Below are 21,876 nucleotides of genomic sequence, written 5' to 3'. Positions count from 1 at the left end.
CAATATAGACACTACACTGTACACACACTACACTGTATACACTATACACACACTACACTGTATACACAATATACACACTACACTGTATACAATATACACACTACACTATATACACAATATACACACTACACTGTATACACAATATACACAATACACTATATACACAATATATACACTACACTGTATACACTATATACACACTACACTGTATACACAATATACACACTAAACTGTATACACTATATACACACTACACTGTATACACACTACACTGTATACACAATATACACACTACTCTGTATACACAATATACACACTATATACTGTGTATATTGTGTATTCAGTGTACTGTGTATATAGTGTATACAGTGTAGTGTGTATATTTTGTATACAGTGAAGTGTATACACTATAAACACACTACACTGTATACACTATATACACACTACACTGTATAGACTGTGGAGACCTGGGTGTCGTAACCAGTGCCTTCCCCCCTCCCATCAATCCCGTAATGAAACACACTCAGTCCTAGGTGGGTTGAACAGGTCGGTCACAGTTTATTAATTAAATAAGCAGAGAAAGGCAATTACATATCGTAACGGGCGCTCGCGCCGAGCTCCTGTCCGTGATCGACAGGGAATTGGCCCAACGAGGGGTTACGACCTTTGCCCTCCTCCCCTTCTTCCGCCACGGAGGATCCCGTGTATTACCTACGCGGGACTCCGACCCCACCCCTCAATGTTAGGGCCTGTTCAACCCCATCCTGTAAACCCAACAAAATTATTGAGGCCACTGTCCGTCAGGTGAACTCCGTCCGGTCTTAATTGTGGCGTTATCCCCTTGTAGGTATTGGTGACGAATTGTGATACCGCCTCTTCCTCTCACATATTTTCCAATCCGAGCATTGAATTTCCCCCTTGTTCGCTCTATGGCTTTTTTATCTCTTGCACCGCGCCATGCGGCCCGTGGTGTTATCTCCGACCACACCAGTATTGTGTTCCTGAATAGACAGCTGAACCGTTCCATATTCGTTGTCACCCATTTGTACAATTCGGCCACCTTTTGTTTTCCAAGGTCATTGCCACCCACGTGTAACCCCATTATCACTGGGTGTTCCGCCATCCTTGCTATGCCAACCATCTCCTTGAACACCTGCTTCCACTGGAGGCCTCCGATACCCCCCCAGTTAACCTTTATGCCCAGGAGGTAAAGATTTGTTCCTCCTGGCCGCAGTTTGTCCCTCTTTTCGGCCCCGTATACGTAGGAATCTCCTACAACCCAAACTTCAACCCCTGTAAGAGACAACACATGTTAATTAAGCAGGTCGGGTCTTATGTATCTGGCGAAGCATGCGGCCTTCCAGCGCCCCATTCTCTGCACTTCGGCCTGTGACACTCCTGCCTTAGCTGCCTCTGTGGCCGTCCCTATCCAGAAGGAATGTGTTCCATACTCCTTTGGATCCAGTGTGTGTTTTTTTTTTTTTTTTTTTTATATAAAGCCTAGCTTGAACCTTGCCTGGAATTGGAACTTGGTCAGGGGGGGACCCGTCTGTATGAGTGAAGAAAAATCTACCAGCGTGTCTTATTACAGCGTATCTTTTAACAATTTTTTAGCAGGCAAGCTGGGCCCTCTGTAGAGTTAACCAGGACCCATGTGCCCCTACCAGAGGGATCGCATTTGGATTTTCTAACCCTGATGCGCAGGGCGTCACTGCATATTACTATGTCCTCATTAATTAGACCTCCTTCCGACGCGGTTTTCGACCACGGTAGCAATTCGCTGATTCACAGTGCTCCGAAAAAACGGTCGCAAAAGCTGCCGATATGAGGGCCGCCTCATAGTGCGATGAGCAGACTGACAGGAGACTGACGGGGATATCGCCAGCAGGTCCTGCAATAGTCTCAGTGAGATGGGGCGGTGACTGTCTTGGCTTGGCTGAAGCCTTTTCCAACCTTTTATGGCTTGTCTTATGCAGAAGGACTTAGATACGTCTGCCCATCCCAATAATTGAAAGAAAAATGCTAGTCCCGCTAATTTCGGTTGTGCCGAGGTGCCCGACGCCCCGCCTTCCCTCATCCGTAACATCAGTCGTCACCGCGCTTCGTGCTCCGTCGCTTTCGTCGACTGGCCTACCCTGACTTAGTGAGCACCCCTCCTCCCAAGCCTTACCATACATCAGCCAGGTAGCTGGCGAAAAGGAGGCCCGGATTAAGGGCATCAATGATTGGCCACTGTGTCCCACAGGGACAGTGGACACCGAATACCCCGGGGTTGCGCGTCGGGCTGCTGGATTCTGAAAGCCTGCCAAATGGAAAATAACAGTGGGTTAATGATATTATCGTCAACTTCCGCCACCACGGTGGCTCTACACCAGATATTGTTTTCAAGGCAAATTAGCGCTAGCCGGCGCAAGAGAGCGAGTATGGTCAGGGATGAAGAAGACATGTGATTCAAACTCTTCACTTTTTTCGCATTTTTTGTTTGGAAACGAATGTTCATGTTTCTCAACTGATCGGCCCATAACTCCAATGCCGTTACAACCGCAAACAATTCCCATAGGGCTGGGTCTTACCCCCACTTTGTTGTCGTCCATTGCTCCGGCCAATCAGATTTGCACCATTGGTTGTTATAAATTGCTGCAAAACCCTCTTTTTTTTTTTTTTTTTTGTTCCACCCTATTGCGATTGCAGGAACGTCTGCCATACTAGCAGAACGGCTTTTAGCTAATGAGTGAGCCTAATTCTAAGGCCGGGTTTCGAAGCACCTTTTGTTGCCAAAGAAAGTCTGCGCGAGAATGCTCTGCCAACTGGCATTACGCGGCAGGCGAACGTCAGTAGGCCCAATAATGCCTGCATTTGCTGGAGGGTTACCTTGTTTACTTCCCGAAAGCCTTTCAACATTTGCTGGGTTTTTGTATTTTATCCTCTGGTAAGCCGAAAACCATTGAAGTGGTATCCATTTCGATGCCCAAAAAGGGGAACGCATTACATGGTCCCACCATTTTCTCCAGTGACAATGGCACGCCGAATTTGTGTGAGATAGATTTGAATTTTTCTCGTAAATCGGAGCAGAGATTAGAATTTCTGGGGCCGACGAACAGGAAATCGTCAAGGTAGTGAATTAGGGATTTACTGCCCGTCTCGTACCGAACTACCCAATCTAGGAAGGTGCTGAATAGCTCGAAATAGTGACATGAGATGGAACATCCCATCGGGAGGCACATGTCGAATTAGTACTGTTGGTCCCCTTTGCAGCCCAGGAAACATTCGGGGTGCACGGGTAGTAAATGGAATCCTGATTCAATGTTGGATTTGGCTAGCAGGGCGCCGGGTCCGGCTGCCCGGACTAATTCTACCGCCTTATCGAAAGACGCGTATGAGACGGAAGCTTTTTCTGGGGAAATTGCGTCGTTAACCGAATCGCCCTTTGGGTGAGATAAATGATGGATTAGGCGGTATTTACCGGGTTCCTTTTTTGGTATATTGCCTAGCGATGATATTTTAATGTTTTTGAAGGGGAGCGACTTAAAGGGGCTTGCTATTCTACCCAGTTCTACCTCATTTTCAATTTTTTTTTTTTTTTTGTCTAAGAATTTGGAGGAAATTTGCAAGCCGATTTTAGGTTATCGGATAGGGTTGGCGTTCTTGTTAGCCTCAAGGGAATAAAAAACCGTCGGAGAATCCTGCTTGCAGCTGCTGAGCCGCTTCCTTATTGGGGTAGAGCTTTAGCCAGGGGGGGGGGGGCTAACCATACGTCTGTTGCCTTAACTCCCCAGCCTAGATCGGGCTGTAGGGCCAGACGCCTGCGGAACTCCTCGTCATACCGCAGCCAGGCTGAACTGCCGTGCGACTTGTACAAACTAAATATCATGTCCTGATATATAAACAATTCGGAGCAGCATTCCGGATGTTTCTGGCCCATAATTAAGCCCCCGACTATTAAATACTGAGAAGGCCAGGAGCCAATTATTCATGGTTAATGCAATTTTTGATCTCCCCCTATCGAAATTCCTATAGTTGGTTTATCCACCGTTTGTTGGTCTGCTGATATCAGCGACCATATGTCAATATAATCGATGTTCCAGATCTTCTTCTAGTTTCCTGATCTATATGAGCGCCTAGCGGGCTGGTCCCGCAGAAGAAGGCGTTAGCGGACTGTGGTGATGTGTTGTTCACCACTTTTCCGCTCCTCTTTGATAGTTGTAAGATTAACTCCTTTACCGCTGAAGTTAGCTCCATTTCCTTTAAATTAACCCCGTAGCTTAACATTTCGTCGCTACCCTTGGAACACTCACCGCTGTGTGACTCTGGACGAGTGTACTCCGATCCTGGAGGAACCCCCGCAGATGTTGATGGGGTAATGTCGCAGGACGGGGAAACTCTGGCTCCCGCTACAGCGAGGGACTGGCCGATGTGCTGGCCGATGCTCTGAGTATCGTGCGTTGGAGCCCGATTCCAACCACGTAGTGGCGGATTACTGGCTCTGTTTTCGGCGATTGTGTGCTTGTTGTTGAGGCTGGAAGCCGCGGGGGATTGTTCTCCCCGGCTGAAAGCCCTAGAGGGTGCCCTTGATTTTGACGTTTTGTCGCGTGCCCACTAACTTCTATCCGTGCTCTGCAATAAATCGGACCCCTCGGATGTTGCTGATGCCAGCTATCCTGAGGCCCGCTATCTGAGGCGGCTCCTATGGGAGCTGAGTCTGCGTCGGTGACGGGAGGGACATTTAGAGGGGTAGCGTGAATGCCAATGGTATTTATTCTAGGAGGATTGGGAGGATGTTTGGCGTCTACGCCTTCGTCCGCAGTTGATCAGCGGAGCTAAGGGGGGGTTTCCAACGTTATCACTAGAGGGAATATTGGCGCTAAACGGTCCCGTAGTGCTACTTAGAAGAGGGGGGGGGGGGGTTAGGAGGTAGCTGTATTCAGGATGGATTTTGGTGGGGCAGCGGGTAACGGTTAATTTTTATTAGTAATTTGGGAAGGGGGGGGGGTGGCTGTGTCCGTGTTTGGTGCTTGTTTACTGATATTTTGCATTGATTCCCTGTGTGCAGCTGTTGAGCGCCATGCTCGGTCCTATTGGACCGAACAATGCGCTCATCAGCTGCCCTGTGACCTCTACGGCCTGACCCCTGATACCCCCGTGCAGGCATCAGTGCTGCGTCTGCCGGGGGGTAGGCTGGAGGTCAGGCCTGGTAAGAAATCCGCGCGCTGATCGGTCTGGTTTGACCGATCGGCGCGCTCTGGGAGCCGTGCAGCGTTATCGCCAGCCTCCAGGTTACCCCCTGCGGGCGACATATATGTTCCCACAGGGAAGGCAACCGTGGACTGGCCAGCGCTGTTTCCAGCTGATGCGGTGACCGGAAGTGGGTGGGCGGAGCTTTCTCCGAGCTCCGGGCCGAGCCCGAGGAGGGAGCAGGGAGATGCCGGCAGCGGCGAGGCCGCCCCCCCTCGACCTGGAGCCGCTCCGGAGCGCGGGGAAGCAGGCAGACCGCCCGCCTCCCCGCACAGCTGGGAGATCCGCCGGAGCGGCCAGGGGAGGGAGCAATGTCTCGCGCAGCCTGGCGGCGCCAGCCTGCACGCCGCTGGTCACCGGCGCAGGAGACACCGCCCGCCGCGGGCCGACGACGGGGACACAGCTGGCATTTTTGGTGGGAGCGGCGCCCGGCCCTTCCCCACCGCCTCTGGGAGACTGCCTTGATGTCCTGCGGCTGCGAAACCCTCTGCTCTCTGCGTGACAGAGAGAGGGACCCGCGCAGGGGTCTCAGACTCAGGCTCCCCGGGACGCAGCACAGGACGCCCCTCAGCCCGCAGCAGGGGTTGAGCAGGCCACAAGTGGGAGCGGGCGTAAGGGAGGCCGCGGCCGGACCCGCTACGGGAATTGAGGGCAGGGGGTCGGGAGAGGGCGCAGGAAGCTGAGCCCTGATATCGGTAAAAAGCCTGAAGCCAGTTCTCACCTTCCTGTGCCCTCTCCTCTGTAAGGCCTCGAACAGGGGATCCGACATCACTATTGCAGGGGCAGACAAAAGCTTCCAGGTGTCCGCCGGGAGGAAAAGAGGATGTTCCCGGCCGGACACCTGGATTTAACCCCTGTAGGAGTGGCCGTAGGACCCCTCCCCCCTAGTGGCCACTGGCCGGCTGGGGGTCTTCCAATTAGTGCCTCACTAAGGGGGAGTGATGCCAGGGGGGTTATCTAGGAGCTCCCCCCCTCCCCTCTAGTGACCACCAGCCGGCCGGGGGTCTTCCAATTAGTGCATCACCAAGGGGGGAGTGATGCTAGGGGGGAACTGGCACTGACATCATTTAATGCTGCTCTCTATGTGTGCTCCCCAGTCAGAGACGCGCACCTTATACAGTACCGCGTCTGCCACACACTACACTGTATACACTATAAACACACTACACTGTATACCCAACATACACATTACACTGTATACACAGTATACACACTACACTGTATACACTATATACACACTACACTGTATACACTATATACACACTATACTGTATACACTATATACACACTACACTGTATACACTATACACTATATACACACACTACACTGTATACACACTACACTGTATACACTATATACACACTACACTGTATACACTATATACACAGTACACTGTATACACTACACTGTATACACACTACACTGTATACACTATATACACTGCACTGTATACACAATATACACACTGTACTGTATACACTATATACACACACTACACTGTATACAATATATACACACTGTACTGTATACACTGTATACACACTACACTGTATACACAATATACGCACTACACTGTATACACAATATACACACTACACTGTACACACAATATACACACTACACTGTATACACTATATACACACTACACTGTATACACTATATACACACTACACTGTATACAATATATACACACTACACTGTATACACAATATACACACTACACTGTATACACTATATACACACTACACTGTACACACAATATACACACTACACTGTACACACAATATACACAATATACACACTACACTGTATACACTATATATACACACTACACTGTATACACTATATATACACACTACACAGTATACACTATATATACACACTACACTGTATACACAATATATACACTACACTGTATACACAATATACACACTACACTGTATACACTATATACACACTACACTGTATACACTATATACACACTACACTGTATACAATATATACACACTACACTGTATACACAATATACACACTACACTGTATACACTATATACACACTACACTGTACACACAATATACACACTACACTGTATACACAATATACACAATATACACACTACACTGTATACACTATATATACACACTACACTGTATACACTATATATACACACTACACAGTATACACTATATATACACACTACACTGTATACACAATATATACACTACACTGTATACACAATATACACACTACACTGTATACACAATATACACACTACACTGTATACACTATATACACACTACACTGTATACACTATATACACACTACACTGTATACACTATATACACACTACACTGTATACACAATATACACTACACTGTATACATACGTATGTATCCTGTACATATCTGTGTATCCTGGACGAGGCCATAATATGTGTTTCTGTTTTGACATAAAAGTTGAGTTTTTATTGGCAATACATTTTTCTGTTATTGTTTTGTGCCTTTTTCTCCACTTTTCTCCACGGTTCCCACTGTGGGGCCTCATTATTTTACTCTCCGGTCGCTGGTGTAAGAGGTGGTAATGCTGATGTGTCCCCTGACACCTGTCCTGCACACCTTGCTGATGGGAGGACCTCACAGGCCACCGTAGCTGTCACACCCAGAGGTTGTTACTTGGCAACCATCGCTTCCCCACAATTAGGGGTGTCGGGCTGCCGAGTGGATGAAAGTAGCAGCCCCCTCCCTCTATTAACCATTTAGATGCTGTTGCTATTGACAGCAGAATCTATGGTGGATAAATGGCCATGACTGGTGCCAGCACCGATCGCGTTTGTTTCTGCAGGGTGTCTGCCGTATTATACATCTAGATCCGGGACATTTCACACAAAAAAAAAATCTTTTTTTTTTTTTTTTAATTATAGACAGTTTTTCATTTTTAATCTGAATTTTTTATTCTTGTTCTTTTAGCTAAACTTAGTCCAAATAAATGTAAAATATCCCCCTATAATTCCCTCCCGGGGGCTTCCTGACGTCTCTGTTTCCTCGGCTTCAGCAGTAACGAGTTATCACAGGAGATCGCGGCCGCCGTCATCGGCTGATATAACACAATGTTGTTAGGAAGAATTGGAAGCAACACAAAAGTCACAACATAAAGTCAGCGGGAATCATAGTGAGAAAGCGGTCACAGAGATCAGTCCTCACCGTACAGCAGCCAAGAGGTAACGCAGCCGGATGTCAGCAGAGTCCACTGTATCCGGGGACACAGAACCGCAATGTCTCCGGATACACAGAGGTCTCATCAGCCGGACCCCCACATTACAGAACCGCAATGTCTCCGGATACACAGAGGTCTCATCAGCCGGACCCCCACATTACAGAACCGCAATGTCTCCGGATACACAGAGGTCTCATCAGCCGGACCCCCACATTACAGAACCGCAATGTCTCCGGTTACACAGAGGTCTCATCAGCCGGACCCCCACATTACAGAACCGCAATGTCTCCGGATACACAGAGGTCTCATCAGCCGGACCCCCACATTACAGAACCGCAATGTCTCCGGTTACACAGAGGTCTCATCAGCCGGACCCCCACATTACAGAACCGCAATGTCTCCGGTTACACAGAGGTCTCATCAGCCGGACCCCACATTACAGAACCGCAATGTCTCCGGGGACACAGAGGTCTCATCAGCCGGACCCCACATTACAGAACCGCAATGTCTCCGGTTACACAGAGGTCTCATCAGCCGGACCCCCACATTACAGAACCACAATGTCTCCGGTTACACAGAGGTCTCATCAGCCGGACCCCCACATTACAGAACCGCAATGTATCCGGGTACACAAAGGTCTCATCAGCCGGACCCCCACATTACAGAACCGCAATGTCTCCGGGTACACAGAGGTCTCATCAGCCGGACCCCACATTACAGAACCACAATGTCTCCGGGTACACAGAGGTCTCATCAGCCGGACCCCCACATTACATAACCGCAATGTCTCCGGTTGCACAGGGGTCTCATCAGCTGGACCCCATATTACAGAACCGCAATGTCTCCGGGTACACAGAAGTCTCATCAGCTGGACCCCCACATTACAGAACCGCAGTGTCTCCGGGTACACAGGTCTCATCAGCCGGACCCCCACATTACAGAACCGCAATGTCTCCGGGTACACAGAGGTCTCATCAGCCGGACCCCACATTACAGAACCGCAATGTCTCCGGTTACACAGAGGTCTCATCAGCCGGACCCCATATTACAGAACTGCAATGTCTCCGGGTACACAGAGGTCTCATCAGCCGGACCCCCATATTACAGAACCGCAATGGCTCCGGTTACACAGAGGTCTCATCAGCCGGACCCCCACATTACAGAACCGCAATGTCTCCGGGTACACAGAGGTCTCATCAGCCGGACCCCACATTACAGAACCGCAATGTCTCCGGTTACACAGAGGTCTCATCAGCCGGACCCCACATTACAGAACCGCAATGTCTCCGGACACACAGAGGTCTCATCAGCTGGACCCCACGTTTCAGAACTGCAATGTCTCCGGGTACACAGAGGTCTCATCAGCCGGACCCCCACATTACAGAACCGCAATGTCTCTGGGTACACAGAGGTCTCATCAGCCGGACCCCCACATTACAGAACCACAATGTCTCCGGACACACAGAGGTCTCATCAGCCGGACCCCACATTACAGAACCGCAATGTCTCTGGGTACACAGAGGTCTCATCAGCCGGACCCCCACATTACAGAACCGCAATGTCTCCGGGTACACAGAGGTCTCATCAGCCGGACCCCACATTACAGAACCGCAATGTCTCCGGGTACACAGAGGTCTCATCAGCCGGACCCCACATTACAGAACCGCAATGTCTCCGGGTACACAGAGGTCTCATCAGCCGGACCCCACATTACAGAACCGCAATGTCTCTGGGTACACAGAGGTCTCATCAGCCGGACCCCCACATTTTTGTGTTGCTGCTGAATATCTGGATTATTGTTTTGCTGACGTCCAATTCATTATTATTATTGAGCGATGACAGAACAGAGGGTCTCTAAAGGTCGGATACAGGGTCCGATGGGCCGAAAACCCAACACCAAAATCTGCTGACCGAGCCGTTCTCTTATTGCCTTGTAGGTTGTGTTCACATTGATGTTTGTGGAGCAGAAAACGCTGCAGAAACCACTGGAAAAATTGTTCAGAAGAAAGAACATAATTATGTAACAACAACTCGCTGTTCACATTGTGCAATAATCTGTTCAGTCTTTTCAGCTTCTTTTAAATGCACAAGACGGCAAAGAAGATTGTAGATTCTCCAGGAAACGCTCAATACTTACTGTAGACGCTAATGGGAAGGAGGAGGTGACTTTTTTGAACTTTTTTTAAAGCATTTTTGTCACAAATAACGAAAGTTTTCTTTTCTTTATGGAGATCAAAAAACACTCCGGAAACAAGACAAAAACAGAAGTAAAAGACGCTTTAGGTTCACAAAACTCCAGGGAACAAAATCATTTTCTGAGACGTCTTCTGCTTAAAGAGTCAATTTTTAAATGGCGTAAAAAGACATAGTGTGAACAGAACCGTAACCTGGTCAGACCGAGGGGGGAGAGAAGGGGCCAAGAATTCTCTTTATCACAGTTTATGGCCACAGAGTGAAGGTGAAAAGCCAGAGGGGGCTGAGAACAGAAGGGGCCGGTGTGAAGGGGTTAACCTGACCTCCTCTGCTGCACAGGAGAAATAACAGCGGAAAAGCAAACAGAGCAGGAAGGGGTTAACCCTCTTACAGGGAAAGGTGAGAAGCTGATCACACTGTATTACTCAGGGGAGGAGAATCAGGAAGGAGAAGAGGAGGTCGGGGAATGGAGGAGGCACAGGAAGAAGAGGAGGTCGGGGAATGGGGGAGGCACAGGCAGGAGAAGAGGAGGTCGGGGAATGGAGGAGGCACAGGCAGGAAAAGAGGAGGTCGGGGAATGGAGGTGGCACAGGAAGGAGAGGAGGAGGTCGGGGAATGGAGGAGGCACAGGCAGGAGAGGAGGAGGTCGGGGAATGGAGGAGGCACAGGCAGGAGAAGAGGAGGTCGGGGAATGGAGGAGGCACAGGCAGGAAAAGAGGAGGTCGGGGAATGGAGGTGGCACAGGAAGGAGAGGAGGAGGTCGGGGAATGGAGGAGGCACAGGCAGGAGAAGAGGAGGTCGGGGAATGGAGGAGGCACAGGCAGGAAAAGAGGAGGTCGGGGAATGGAGGTGGCACAGGAAGGAGAGGAGGAGGTCGGGGAATGGAGGGGGCACAGGCAGGAGAAGAGGAGGTCGGGGAATGGAGGAGGCACTGGAAGGAAAAGAGGTAGGAGAATGGAGGAGGCACAGGTAGGAGAAGAGGAGGTCGGGGAATGGAGGAGGCACAGGTAGGAGAAGAGGAGGTCGGGGAATGGAGGAGGCACAGAAAGGAGAAGAGGAGGTCGGGGAATGGAGGAGGCACAGGTAGGAGAAGAGGAGGTCGGGGAATGGAGGAGGCACAGAAAGGAGAAGAGGAGGTCGGGGAATGGAGGAGGCACAGGCAGGAGAAGAGGAGGTCGGGAATGGAGGAGGCACAGGCAGGAGAAGAGGAGGTCGGGAATGGAGGAGGCACAGGCAGGAGAAGAGGAGGTCGGGAATGGAGGAGGCTCAAGAAGGAGAGGAGGTCGGGGAATGGAGGAGGCACAGGAAGGAGAGGAGGAGGTCGGGAATGGAGGAGGCTCAAGAAGGAGAGGAGGTCGGGGAATGGAGGAGGCACAGGAAGGAGAGGAGGTCGTGGAATGGAGGAGGCACAGGAAGGAGAGGAGGTTGTGGAATGGAGGAGGCACAGGAAGGAGAGGAGGAGGTCGGGAATGGAGGAGGCTCAAGAAGGAGAGGAGGTTGTGGAATGGAGGAGGCACAGGAAGGAGAAGAGGAGGTCGGGGAAGGGAGGAGGCTCAGGCAGGAGAAGAGGAGGTCGGGGAAGGGAGGAGGCTCAGGCAGGAGAAGAGGAGGTCGGGGAAGGGAGGAGGCTCAGGAAGGAGAAGAGGAGGTCGGGAAATGGAGGAGGCTCAGGAAGGAGAAGAGAAGGTCGGGGAAGGGAGGAGGAACTGGGGGAGAAGCTGCACACAGAGGACATTAGTGGGGGCTTCCTGCTGAGCCCGTGTCCCCAGGATTACTCAGTTCTTTGCTGACAGATGGGAGATGTCGCAGGGAGACGCAGCAGTTAGCTGTGATCCGGCTGCTCGGGGGTTAATCAGTGTGTGGGGAGGAGCGTGCACAGCAGATGACTGACAGCCGCACAGCGCGTACATACAGTACATCTCTGCCTCCTCCAGGACCTGCGCTGTCTGCCCCCTGGTCACCTGCAGCATCTCCGTACCTGTCACCCTCCACCTGCAGCCTCCACTGATGACAGACAGCTCTACTGTCCAATCACGTCACTCAAAATGCTATTATCATTATCGGGAGATGAGAATCACTTGCGCCCGAAAATGGCGAATGTCTCCTAGTAATCTCCGCTCTCTATACATCTGCCGCTGGGGGCGCTGTATCCTCCGGGCTGTAGAAGGCGTCAACGCGCGTCGGGGCGACAGGGGAACGCCGGACCACCCGATACCATTGAATACATTGTGGTCACCCACCGAGGTGCTGCAGCGGTGAGATATTTTAATGTTTTGATTTCTATACCTGCCTATTTAAGTAATATAGTACGGACTATCCTGTAATGAAATACGGCCAGAAAGTGGACATTGGGCCGATTGGGCTATATGTGACCTTATAATGGTCTACAATGTTCCTATTCATACGGGCCGTTCTATTCTTTTTGTCTGAGGGTATATTATCATTCTGTCTGTTGATGTATATATATATTTGGGAGGGTATTTTCTGGTCCCCTGGGTATTTCTTTGTCTTGTATGTGCTATGAATCATGGTTTTATTAATGTGACTAAATAAATTATGTTCTTTATTTGGTCTCTTATGGATCTCTTCTTTGGAGTCAGGGGTTAATTCCACTGAATCTCCAATTTGTTGTCTCTATGCTTGGAAGTGCCATATAAAAATTTCGGACACAATTGTTGAATTAGATAAAAGAACCAGTAATGGCGCACAGGTCACTGAGGGGTTACAGGATCTCATGTAGTGACGTCAGACTGTGGTCGGTGCACGATGTCTCCGCTGCTCTACATTATCTGTGGCCGATTACACACAGCGGATATCGGGGATTATGGGAAACACCGGGAACATTCATCACTGGATCGTCAGGCTGATATTTCTTCTTTGCTCCTGTGTTGTCTGCAGGTCTCCATATTGTGCAGTCTATGTCCGGCTGTGAGCTGAGAGATGACGGCGGGATCACTGGGTACGATCAGTACGGATATGATGGGAGAGAGTTCCTGGCCCTGGACACACAGACGTGGACATATGTCCCCACCATGGCGCAGGCGCAGATCACCGCACAGAGATGGAACAGTCCTGAGGTACAAGTGGGGGAGAGACAGAAGAATTATCTGGAGATTGAATGTATCGAGTTTCTGAAGAAATATGTGGAGAACGGGAGAGAAGATCTGGAGAGGAGAGGTGAGCGCTCATCATCATCATCACCGCCCCGCTGTCCGCGTCCTGTCACCTCTGTGTGATTATGGTCATTGCTGTACTTGTAGTCCCCGCTGTCCTCACACTGAACCCCCCATATAGGTAATAAGCCCCTGTCGGCTCCTGATGGTTATTCTGTGAATCCATCTTTTCTTACAGCTCCATATTGTCCTGTTCCTCGGTTCTCCCTTCTAGACATGTCTGACAGCTCGGGGTCACTAGTCCGGGGCGTCCTACACAGACTGACACCGTGCGATCAGTGCGGAGCGGCCACATTGTGCAGGACACAGCCGGTGTCCAGTCATTTATACATTTCCAGGAGGAATAACAGAGGAACCACAGAATGCAGAAACCTAAGAAAAGATGCTCCAGAATTGTCCTAATATAGACGAGTGCGGAGAGGAGACGGCTTCTCTTTAACCCCTTACTGACATTTGACATACCGGTACATTCAGTGTCTTCTCCCTGCCTCTGGTGCAGGATCAGGAGCTGAGCCACCACGTTCCGGCAGATGATGGCTGCTCTATTCATCCATCATCTGCCGCTAAATGCTGGGGGTGAAGCCGAGCTCCAACCATGGCTAGTGTTGAGCATTCCGATACCGCAAGTATCGGGTATCGGCCGATACTTGCGGGTATCGGAATTCCGATACCGAGATCCGATACTTTTGTGGTATCGGGTATCGGTATCGAAACAACATTAATGTGTAAAATAAAGAATTAAAATAAAAAATAGGGATATACTCACCTCTCCGATGCAGCCTGGACCTCACCGAGGGAACCGGGAGCCTTCTTTGCTTAAAATGCGCGCGTTTCCTGCCTTCCGTGACGTCACGGCTTGTGATTGGTTGTGTGCCGCCCATGTGGCCGCGACGCGACCAATCACAGCAAGCCGTGACGTAATTTTCAGGTCCTGAATGCCTAATTCTAGGCATTCAGGATTTGAAAATTACGTCACGGCTTGTGATTGGTTGCGTGCCGCCCATGTGACCGCGACGCGACCAATCACAGCAAGCCGTGACGTAATTTTCAGGTCCTGAATGCCTAGAATCATGAATTAGGCATTCAGGACCTGAAAATTACGTCACGGCTTGCTGTGATTGGTCGCGTCGCGGTCACATGGGCGGCACGCAACCAATCACAAGCCATGACTTAATTTTAAAATGCGCGCGTTTCCTGCCTCCCGTGACGTCACGGCTTGTGATTGGTTGCGTCGCCCATGTGACCGCGACGCGACCAATCACAAGCCGTAACGTAATTTTCAAATCCTGAATGCCTAGAATTAGGCATTCAGGACCTGAAAATTACGTCACGGCTTGCTGTGATTGGTCGCGTCGCGGCCACATGGGCGGCACACAACCAATCACAAGCCGTGACGTCACGGAAGGCAGGAAACGCGCGCATTTTAAGCAAAGAAGGCTCCCGGTTCCCTCGGTAAGGTCCAGGCTGCGTCGGAGAGGTGAGTATAGCAATATTTTTTTATTTTAATTATTTCTTTTACACATTAGTATGGATCCCAGGGCCTGAAGGAGAGTTTCCTCTCCTTCAGACCCTGGGAACCATCAGAGATACCGTCCGATACTTGAGTCCCATTGACTTGTATTGGTATCGGGTATCGGTATCGGATTAGATCCAATACTTTGCCGGTATCGGCCGATACTTTCCGATACCGATACTTTCAAGTATCGGACGGTATCGCTCAACACTAACCATGGCTGTTAATCTGTCAAATGCCGCTGTCAATCGCTGAGAGCAGCATTTACAGCAAACGTTTATTCTAAGCGCCCATCAGCTTCCCGCAGCACGATCGTGGGGAGCTAATGAGCTGTCATGGCAGTCGGGGGTCTGCTGAACACCCCTGCGCCTGTCATGACAGAGCAGAAGACCCTCCTGTAGCTTCACAGGGGACCCTGATTTGTGCTATATACCCTAATACTGCAGGATCTAGTACAAGGGATCAGTGACTGCAGGTTCTGGATCCCTAAAAGGACAATAAAATGCAAGAAAAAAATTGTGAATATAAACCTTCTTCCCTTATTTATATTCAGTAAACACCGTAATGAGAAAAAAATATTAAAAACACCAATATTGCAGCATTACAGGATAAAGTAAGAAGTGATGAATATGTCACATCAACCCCAAGATGGCATTAATAAAAAAAACACCAACTCAGTGCACAAAGTCCCGTCCCTCACAGCCCCATCACCTGAGCAGTGAACGTTACAGGTTTCGGGAAATAACGACAAAAGCAACATTTTTGTTCTTTAACCCCTTTACCCCCGAGGGTGGTTTGCACGTTAATGACTGGGCCAATTTTTACAATTCTGACCACTGTCCCTTTATGAGGTTATAACTCTGGAACGCTTCAACGGATCCCACTGATTCTGACATTGTTTTCTCGTGACATATTGTACTTCATGATAGTGATAACATTTCCTTGATATTACCTGCGTTTATTTGTGAAAAAAATTGAAATTTGGCAAAAATTTTGAAAATTTCGCTATTTTCCAACTTTGAATTTTTATGCCCTTAAATCACAGAGATGTGTCACACAAAATACTTAATAAGTAACATTTCCCACATGTCTACTTTACATCAGCACAATTTTGGAACCGACATTTTTTTTGTTAGGGAGTTATAAGGGTTAAAAGTTGACCAGCAATTTCTCATTTTTACAACACCATTTTTTTTTAGGGACCACATCTCATTTGAAGTCATTTTGAGGGGTCTATATGATAGAAAATACCCAAGTGTGACACCATTCTAAAAACTGCACCCCTCAAGGTGCTCAAAACTGCATTCAAGAAGTTTATTAACCCTTCAGGTGTTTCACAGGAATTTTTGGAATGTTTAAAAAAAAAATGAACATTTAACTTTTTTTCACACAAAATTTACTTCAGCTCCAATTTGTTTTATTTTACCAAGGGTAGCAGGAGAAAATGGACCCCAAAAGTTGTTGTACAATTTGTGCTGAGTACGCCGATACCCCATATGTGGGGGTAAACCACTGTTTGGGCGCATGGCAGAGCTCGGAAGGGAAGGAGCGCCATTTGACTTTTCAATGCAAAATTGACTGGAATTGAGATGGGACGCCATGTTGCGTTTGGAGAGCCCTTGATGTGCCTAAACATTGAAACCCCCCACAAGTGACACCATTTTGGAAAGTAGACCCCCTAAGGAACTTATCTAGGTGCGTGGTGAGCACTTTGACCCATTAAGTGATTCACAGAAGTTTATAATGCAGAGCCGTAAAAATAAAAAATCATATTTTTTCACAAAAATGATCTTTTCGCCCCCAATTTTTTATTTTCCCAAGGGTAAGAATAGAAATTGGACCCCAAAAGTTGTTGTACAACTTGTCCTGAGTACGCTGATACCCCATATTTGGGGGTAAACCACTGTTTGGGCGCAAGGGAGAGCTCGGAAGGAAAGGAGCGCCGTTTGACTTTTCAATGCAAAATTGACAGGAATTGAGATGGGACGCCATGTTGCGTTTGGAGAGCCACTGATGTGCCTAAACATTGAAACCCCCCACAAGTGACTCCATTTTGGAAAGTAGACCCCCTAACGAACTTATCTAGATGTGTGGTGAGCACTTTGACCCACCAAGTGCTTCACAGAAGTTTATAATGTAGAGCCGTAAAAATAAAAAATAAAAATTTTCCCACAAAAATTATTTTTTAGCCCCCAGTTTTGTATTTTGTCAAGGGTAACAGGAAAAATTGGACCCCAAAAGTTGTTGTCCAATTTGTCCTGAGTACACTGATACCCCAAATGTGGGGGGAACCACCATTTGGGCGCATGGGAGAGCTCGGAAGGGAAGAAGCGCCATTTGGAATGCAGACTTAGATGGAATGGTCTGCAGGCGTCACATTGCGTTTGTAGAGCCCCTAATGTACCTAAACAGTAGAAACCCCCCACAAGTGACCCCATATTGGAAACTAGACCCCCCAAGGAACTCGTCTAGATGTGTTGTGAGAACTCTGAACCCCCAAGTGTTTCACTACAGTTTATAACGCAAAATAAAAAATAAAAAATTTCCACAAAAATTATTTTTTAGCTCCCAGTTTTGTATTTTTCCAAGGGTAACAGGAGAAATTGGACCCTAAAAGTGGTTGTCCAATGTGTCCTGAATACGCAGATACCCCATATGTTGGGGTAAACCCCTGTTTGGGCACACGGGGGAGCTCGGAAGGGAAGGAGCACTGTTTTACTTTTTCAACGCAGAATTGGCTGGAATTGAGATCGGACGCCATGTCGCGTTTGGAGAGCCCTGATGTGCCGAAACAGTGGAAACCCCCCAATTATAACTGAAACCCTAATCCAAACACATACCTAACCCTAATCCCAACGGTAACCCTAACCACAACCCTAACCCTGACACACCCCTAACCCTAATCCCAACCCTATTCCCAACCGTAAATATAATCCTAACCCTAGCCCCAACCCTAACCCTAACCCTAGCCCTAACCCTAATGGGAAAATGGAAATAAATGCTTTTTTTCATTTTTAAAGGGCCACTGTCACCCCCTCCAGCCGTTATATAAACTAAAAGAGCCACCTTGTGCAGCAGTAATGCTGCAGTCTAACAAGGTGGCTCTTTTAGTTTTTGATTCAGTTATTCCCTCAATAAAGCGTTTTATAATTTGTACAAAATAACCTGTCCTTAGACCTGGAGGCGGTCCGAAGCTTCCTCGTGAATCTCCCAACGGCCGTCACTCTTCTCTTCTGGGGATGTGGTCGCCGCCCCCTGCGCGCTGTTTCTTCTTAAATCCGGCGCCTGTGCTGTGCGTGCCTGCCTGTGACAGGCGCAGTCTTCATTGTCCGTCATAGGTCAGATGCAGGGTGCCTGACTGCGCCTGTGCGGGCAGTGTGGCCACCCTGTTGCTGAATCCCCGCCCCGCACTGTGTTATTCATTATGCACAGTGCGGGGCTGGGGTTCCTGGGCATGCGCACTGCGCTGTTCAGACGCTCCCCCGGTCCCCCGCCTTCCAGCGTTGCCGTAATATACAGGTTTCCTTGCCAGCGTTTGGAATGAAGCAGCCGCAAATAACAGCGCTGGAAGGCGGGGGAGCTGGGGGAGCGTCTGAGCTGGGGGAGCGTCTGAACAGCGCAGTGCGCATGCCCAGGAACCCCAGCCCTGCACTGTGCATAATGAATAACACAGTGCGGGGCGGGGATTCAGCAACAGGGTGGCCGCACTGCCCGCACAGGCGCAGTCAGGCACCCTGCATCTGACCTATGACGGAAGACTGCGCCTGTCACAGGCAGGCACGCACAGCGCAGGCGCCGGATTTAAGAAGAAACAGCGCGAAGGGGGTGGCGACCACATCCCCAGAAGAGAAGAGTGACGGCCGTTGGGAGATTCACAGAGGAGGCTTTGGACCGCCTCCAGGTCTACAGACAGGTAGTTAGGGCAAATTTTAAAACGCTTTATTGAGGGAATAACGGAATCAAAAACTAAAAGAGCCACCTTGTTAGACTGCAGCATTACTGCTGCACAAGGTGGCTCTTTTAGTTTATAATGGCTGGAGGGGGTGACAGTGGCCCTTTAAATTTTTCCCTAACTAAGGGGGTGATGAAGGGGGGTTTGATTTACTTTTTTAGCGGGTTTTTATGATTGGCAGCCGTCACACACTAAAAGACTCTTTTTATTGCAAAAAATATTTTTTGCGTTACCACATTTTGAGACCTATAATTTTTCCATATTTTGGTCCACAGAGTCATGTGAGGTCTTGTTTTTTGCGGGACGAGTTGATGTTTTTATTGGTAACATTTTCGGGCATGGGAGATTTTTTGATCGCTTTTTATTCCGATTTTTGTGAGGTTGAATGACCAAAAACCAGCTATTCATGAATTTCTTTTTTTGGGGGGGGGGGGGGCGTTTATACCGCTCTGCGTTTGGTAAAATGGATGAAGCAGTTGCAGTTTTATTCTTTGGGTCAGTACGATTACAGCGATACCTCATTTATATATCATTTTTTTATGTTTTTATATCATTTTTTTATATTTTGGCGCTTTTATACGATAAAAACTATTTTATAGAAAAAATAATTATTTTTGCATCGCTTTATTCTGAGGACTATACCTTTTTTATTTTTTCGCTGATGATGCTGTATGGCGGCTCGTTTTTGCGGGACAAGATGACATTTTCAGCGGTACCATTGTTATTTATATCCGTCTTTTTGATCGCATGTTATTCCACTTTTTGTTCGGCGGTATGATAATAAAGCGTTGTTTTTTGCCTTGTGTGTTTTTTTTTTATTTTTACGGTGTTCACTGAAGGGGTTAACTAGTGGGACAGTTTTATAGGTCGGGTCGTTACGGACGCGGCGATACTAAATATGTGTACTTTTATTGTTTTGTTTTTTTTATTTAGATAAAGGAGTGTATTTATTGGAACAATATTTTTTTATTATTATTATTTATTTAGGAATTTTTTATTTTTTTTTCCACACATGTAATTTTTTTTTTTTTTACTTTTATACTTTGCCCCAGTGGGGGACATCACTGTAAAGTGACAGATCGCTGATCTGACACTTTGCTGTGCACGATGTCAGATCAGCGATCTGACATGCACAGCAAGGAGGCTTCCCGGCGCCTGCTCTGAGCAGGCGCTGTGAAGCCACCTCCCTGCAGGACCCAGATGCAGCCCCGCGGCCATTTTGGATCCGGGGACTGCAGGGAGGAGACGCTCGGTACAAGGTGAGCACATCGCCTTGTATCGAGGGTCTCGGAAGCACGCAGGGAGCCCCCTCCCTGCGCGATGCTTCCTATACCGCCGGAACACTGCGATCATTTTTGATCGCAGTGTGCCGGGGGTTAATGTGCCGGGGGCGGTCCGTGACCGCTCCTGGCACATAGTGCCGGATGTCAGCTGCGATAGTCAGCTGACACCCGGCTGCGGTCGGCGGCGCTCCCCCCGTGAGCGCGGCCGATCGCTCTGGACGTACTATTCCGCCCTTGGGAAGTAGGGCCCACCCCACATGGACGGAATAGTACGTCCAATGACAGAAAGGGGTTAAAGTATTTCCAAAATCTTTAATAAATCTCTGCATGTTTAGTATCACTGTAATCGCACTGACCTGGAGAATCGTGCTGCTGGATCATTTTTACCCTGTAATGAATGCTATAAAAAACAAACAAAAAGCTATTCTAGAATTTTCTAATTTTTTTTCCTCACAATTTTTCTTCACTTACCATTTTTTCCTGTTTCCTAAATTTCATGGTGAAATGGACGGTGTCATTCAAAAGTGCAACTTGTCCTGCAGAAAGCAAGGTCTCATGCGGCTTTATAGACGGAAAAAAAAAGTTATGGCTCCTATAAGAAGGGAAGACAGAAACAAAAATGTAAAATCGCCATGTCAGGAAGGGGTTAATATCAATGACGTATCATTGTACTGACACGAGATTGGCAACTAAATAAATATAAATAGAAACCAGCACAAATTGAAAAACCCAAACACAAAAATATGGAATATAAAAAGTAATTCAATCTTTATTATGGAAAGTATAAAAACTTTGGGATGAAACAGAGATTCAAAAGGGAAAATTACAACAAAGACAAGAGTGGTCATCACCCTATTATACTGGAACTTAAATAAATAAATACACTAATGCATAAATTAATCCTATACCATCTGATGTGAACAGCACTGGCATACAGCATTACATAACTCATCTTGTGAACATGATCAGATTAAGGACTAGTACTGTGGCTCCATCTAGTGGTTATGTGCAAAAATGCAGAACTTAAGGTAGATATAATAAGAACTGCTGTCCCAAGTAGTGATGAGGGAGTGTACTCGTTGCTCGGGTTTTCCGGAGCACGCTCGGGTGACCTCCGAGTATTTATGACTGCTCGGAGATTTAGTTTTCATCCCCACTAGTGTTGAGCAATACTTTCCGATATCGGGAAATATTGGATCGGACTGATACCCAAAAAATATCGGATATCGCCGATTCCGATACCGGAAACCAATGCGAGTCAATGGGACACAAATATCGGATTGAAAATAAACCCTTTCTTTCCTTGCACATCCAG

At 48.1% G+C, this 21,876-nt stretch overlaps 1 protein-coding gene across 1 annotated transcript in view; it reads left to right on the top strand.

Annotated features, from left to right (window-relative positions):
* The window catches only part of LOC143804137 (class I histocompatibility antigen, F10 alpha chain-like), a 94,604-nt gene that overhangs the window by 16,961 nt on the left and 55,767 nt on the right, over positions 1 to 21,876 (top strand). Inside the window, exon 3 of the mRNA XM_077281923.1 lies at positions 13,539 to 13,817. Within this exon, the coding sequence (XP_077138038.1) occupies positions 13,539 to 13,817 (279 nt within the window). The remainder of the gene's footprint in view (positions 1 to 13,538; positions 13,818 to 21,876) is intronic.

The sequence above is a fragment of the Ranitomeya variabilis genome, chromosome 1 (genome assembly GCF_051348905.1).
Source record: "Ranitomeya variabilis isolate aRanVar5 chromosome 1, aRanVar5.hap1, whole genome shotgun sequence".
Taxonomy (NCBI): Eukaryota; Metazoa; Chordata; class Amphibia; order Anura; family Dendrobatidae; genus Ranitomeya; species Ranitomeya variabilis.
This window is presented reverse-complemented; position numbering and strand designations above follow the sequence as displayed.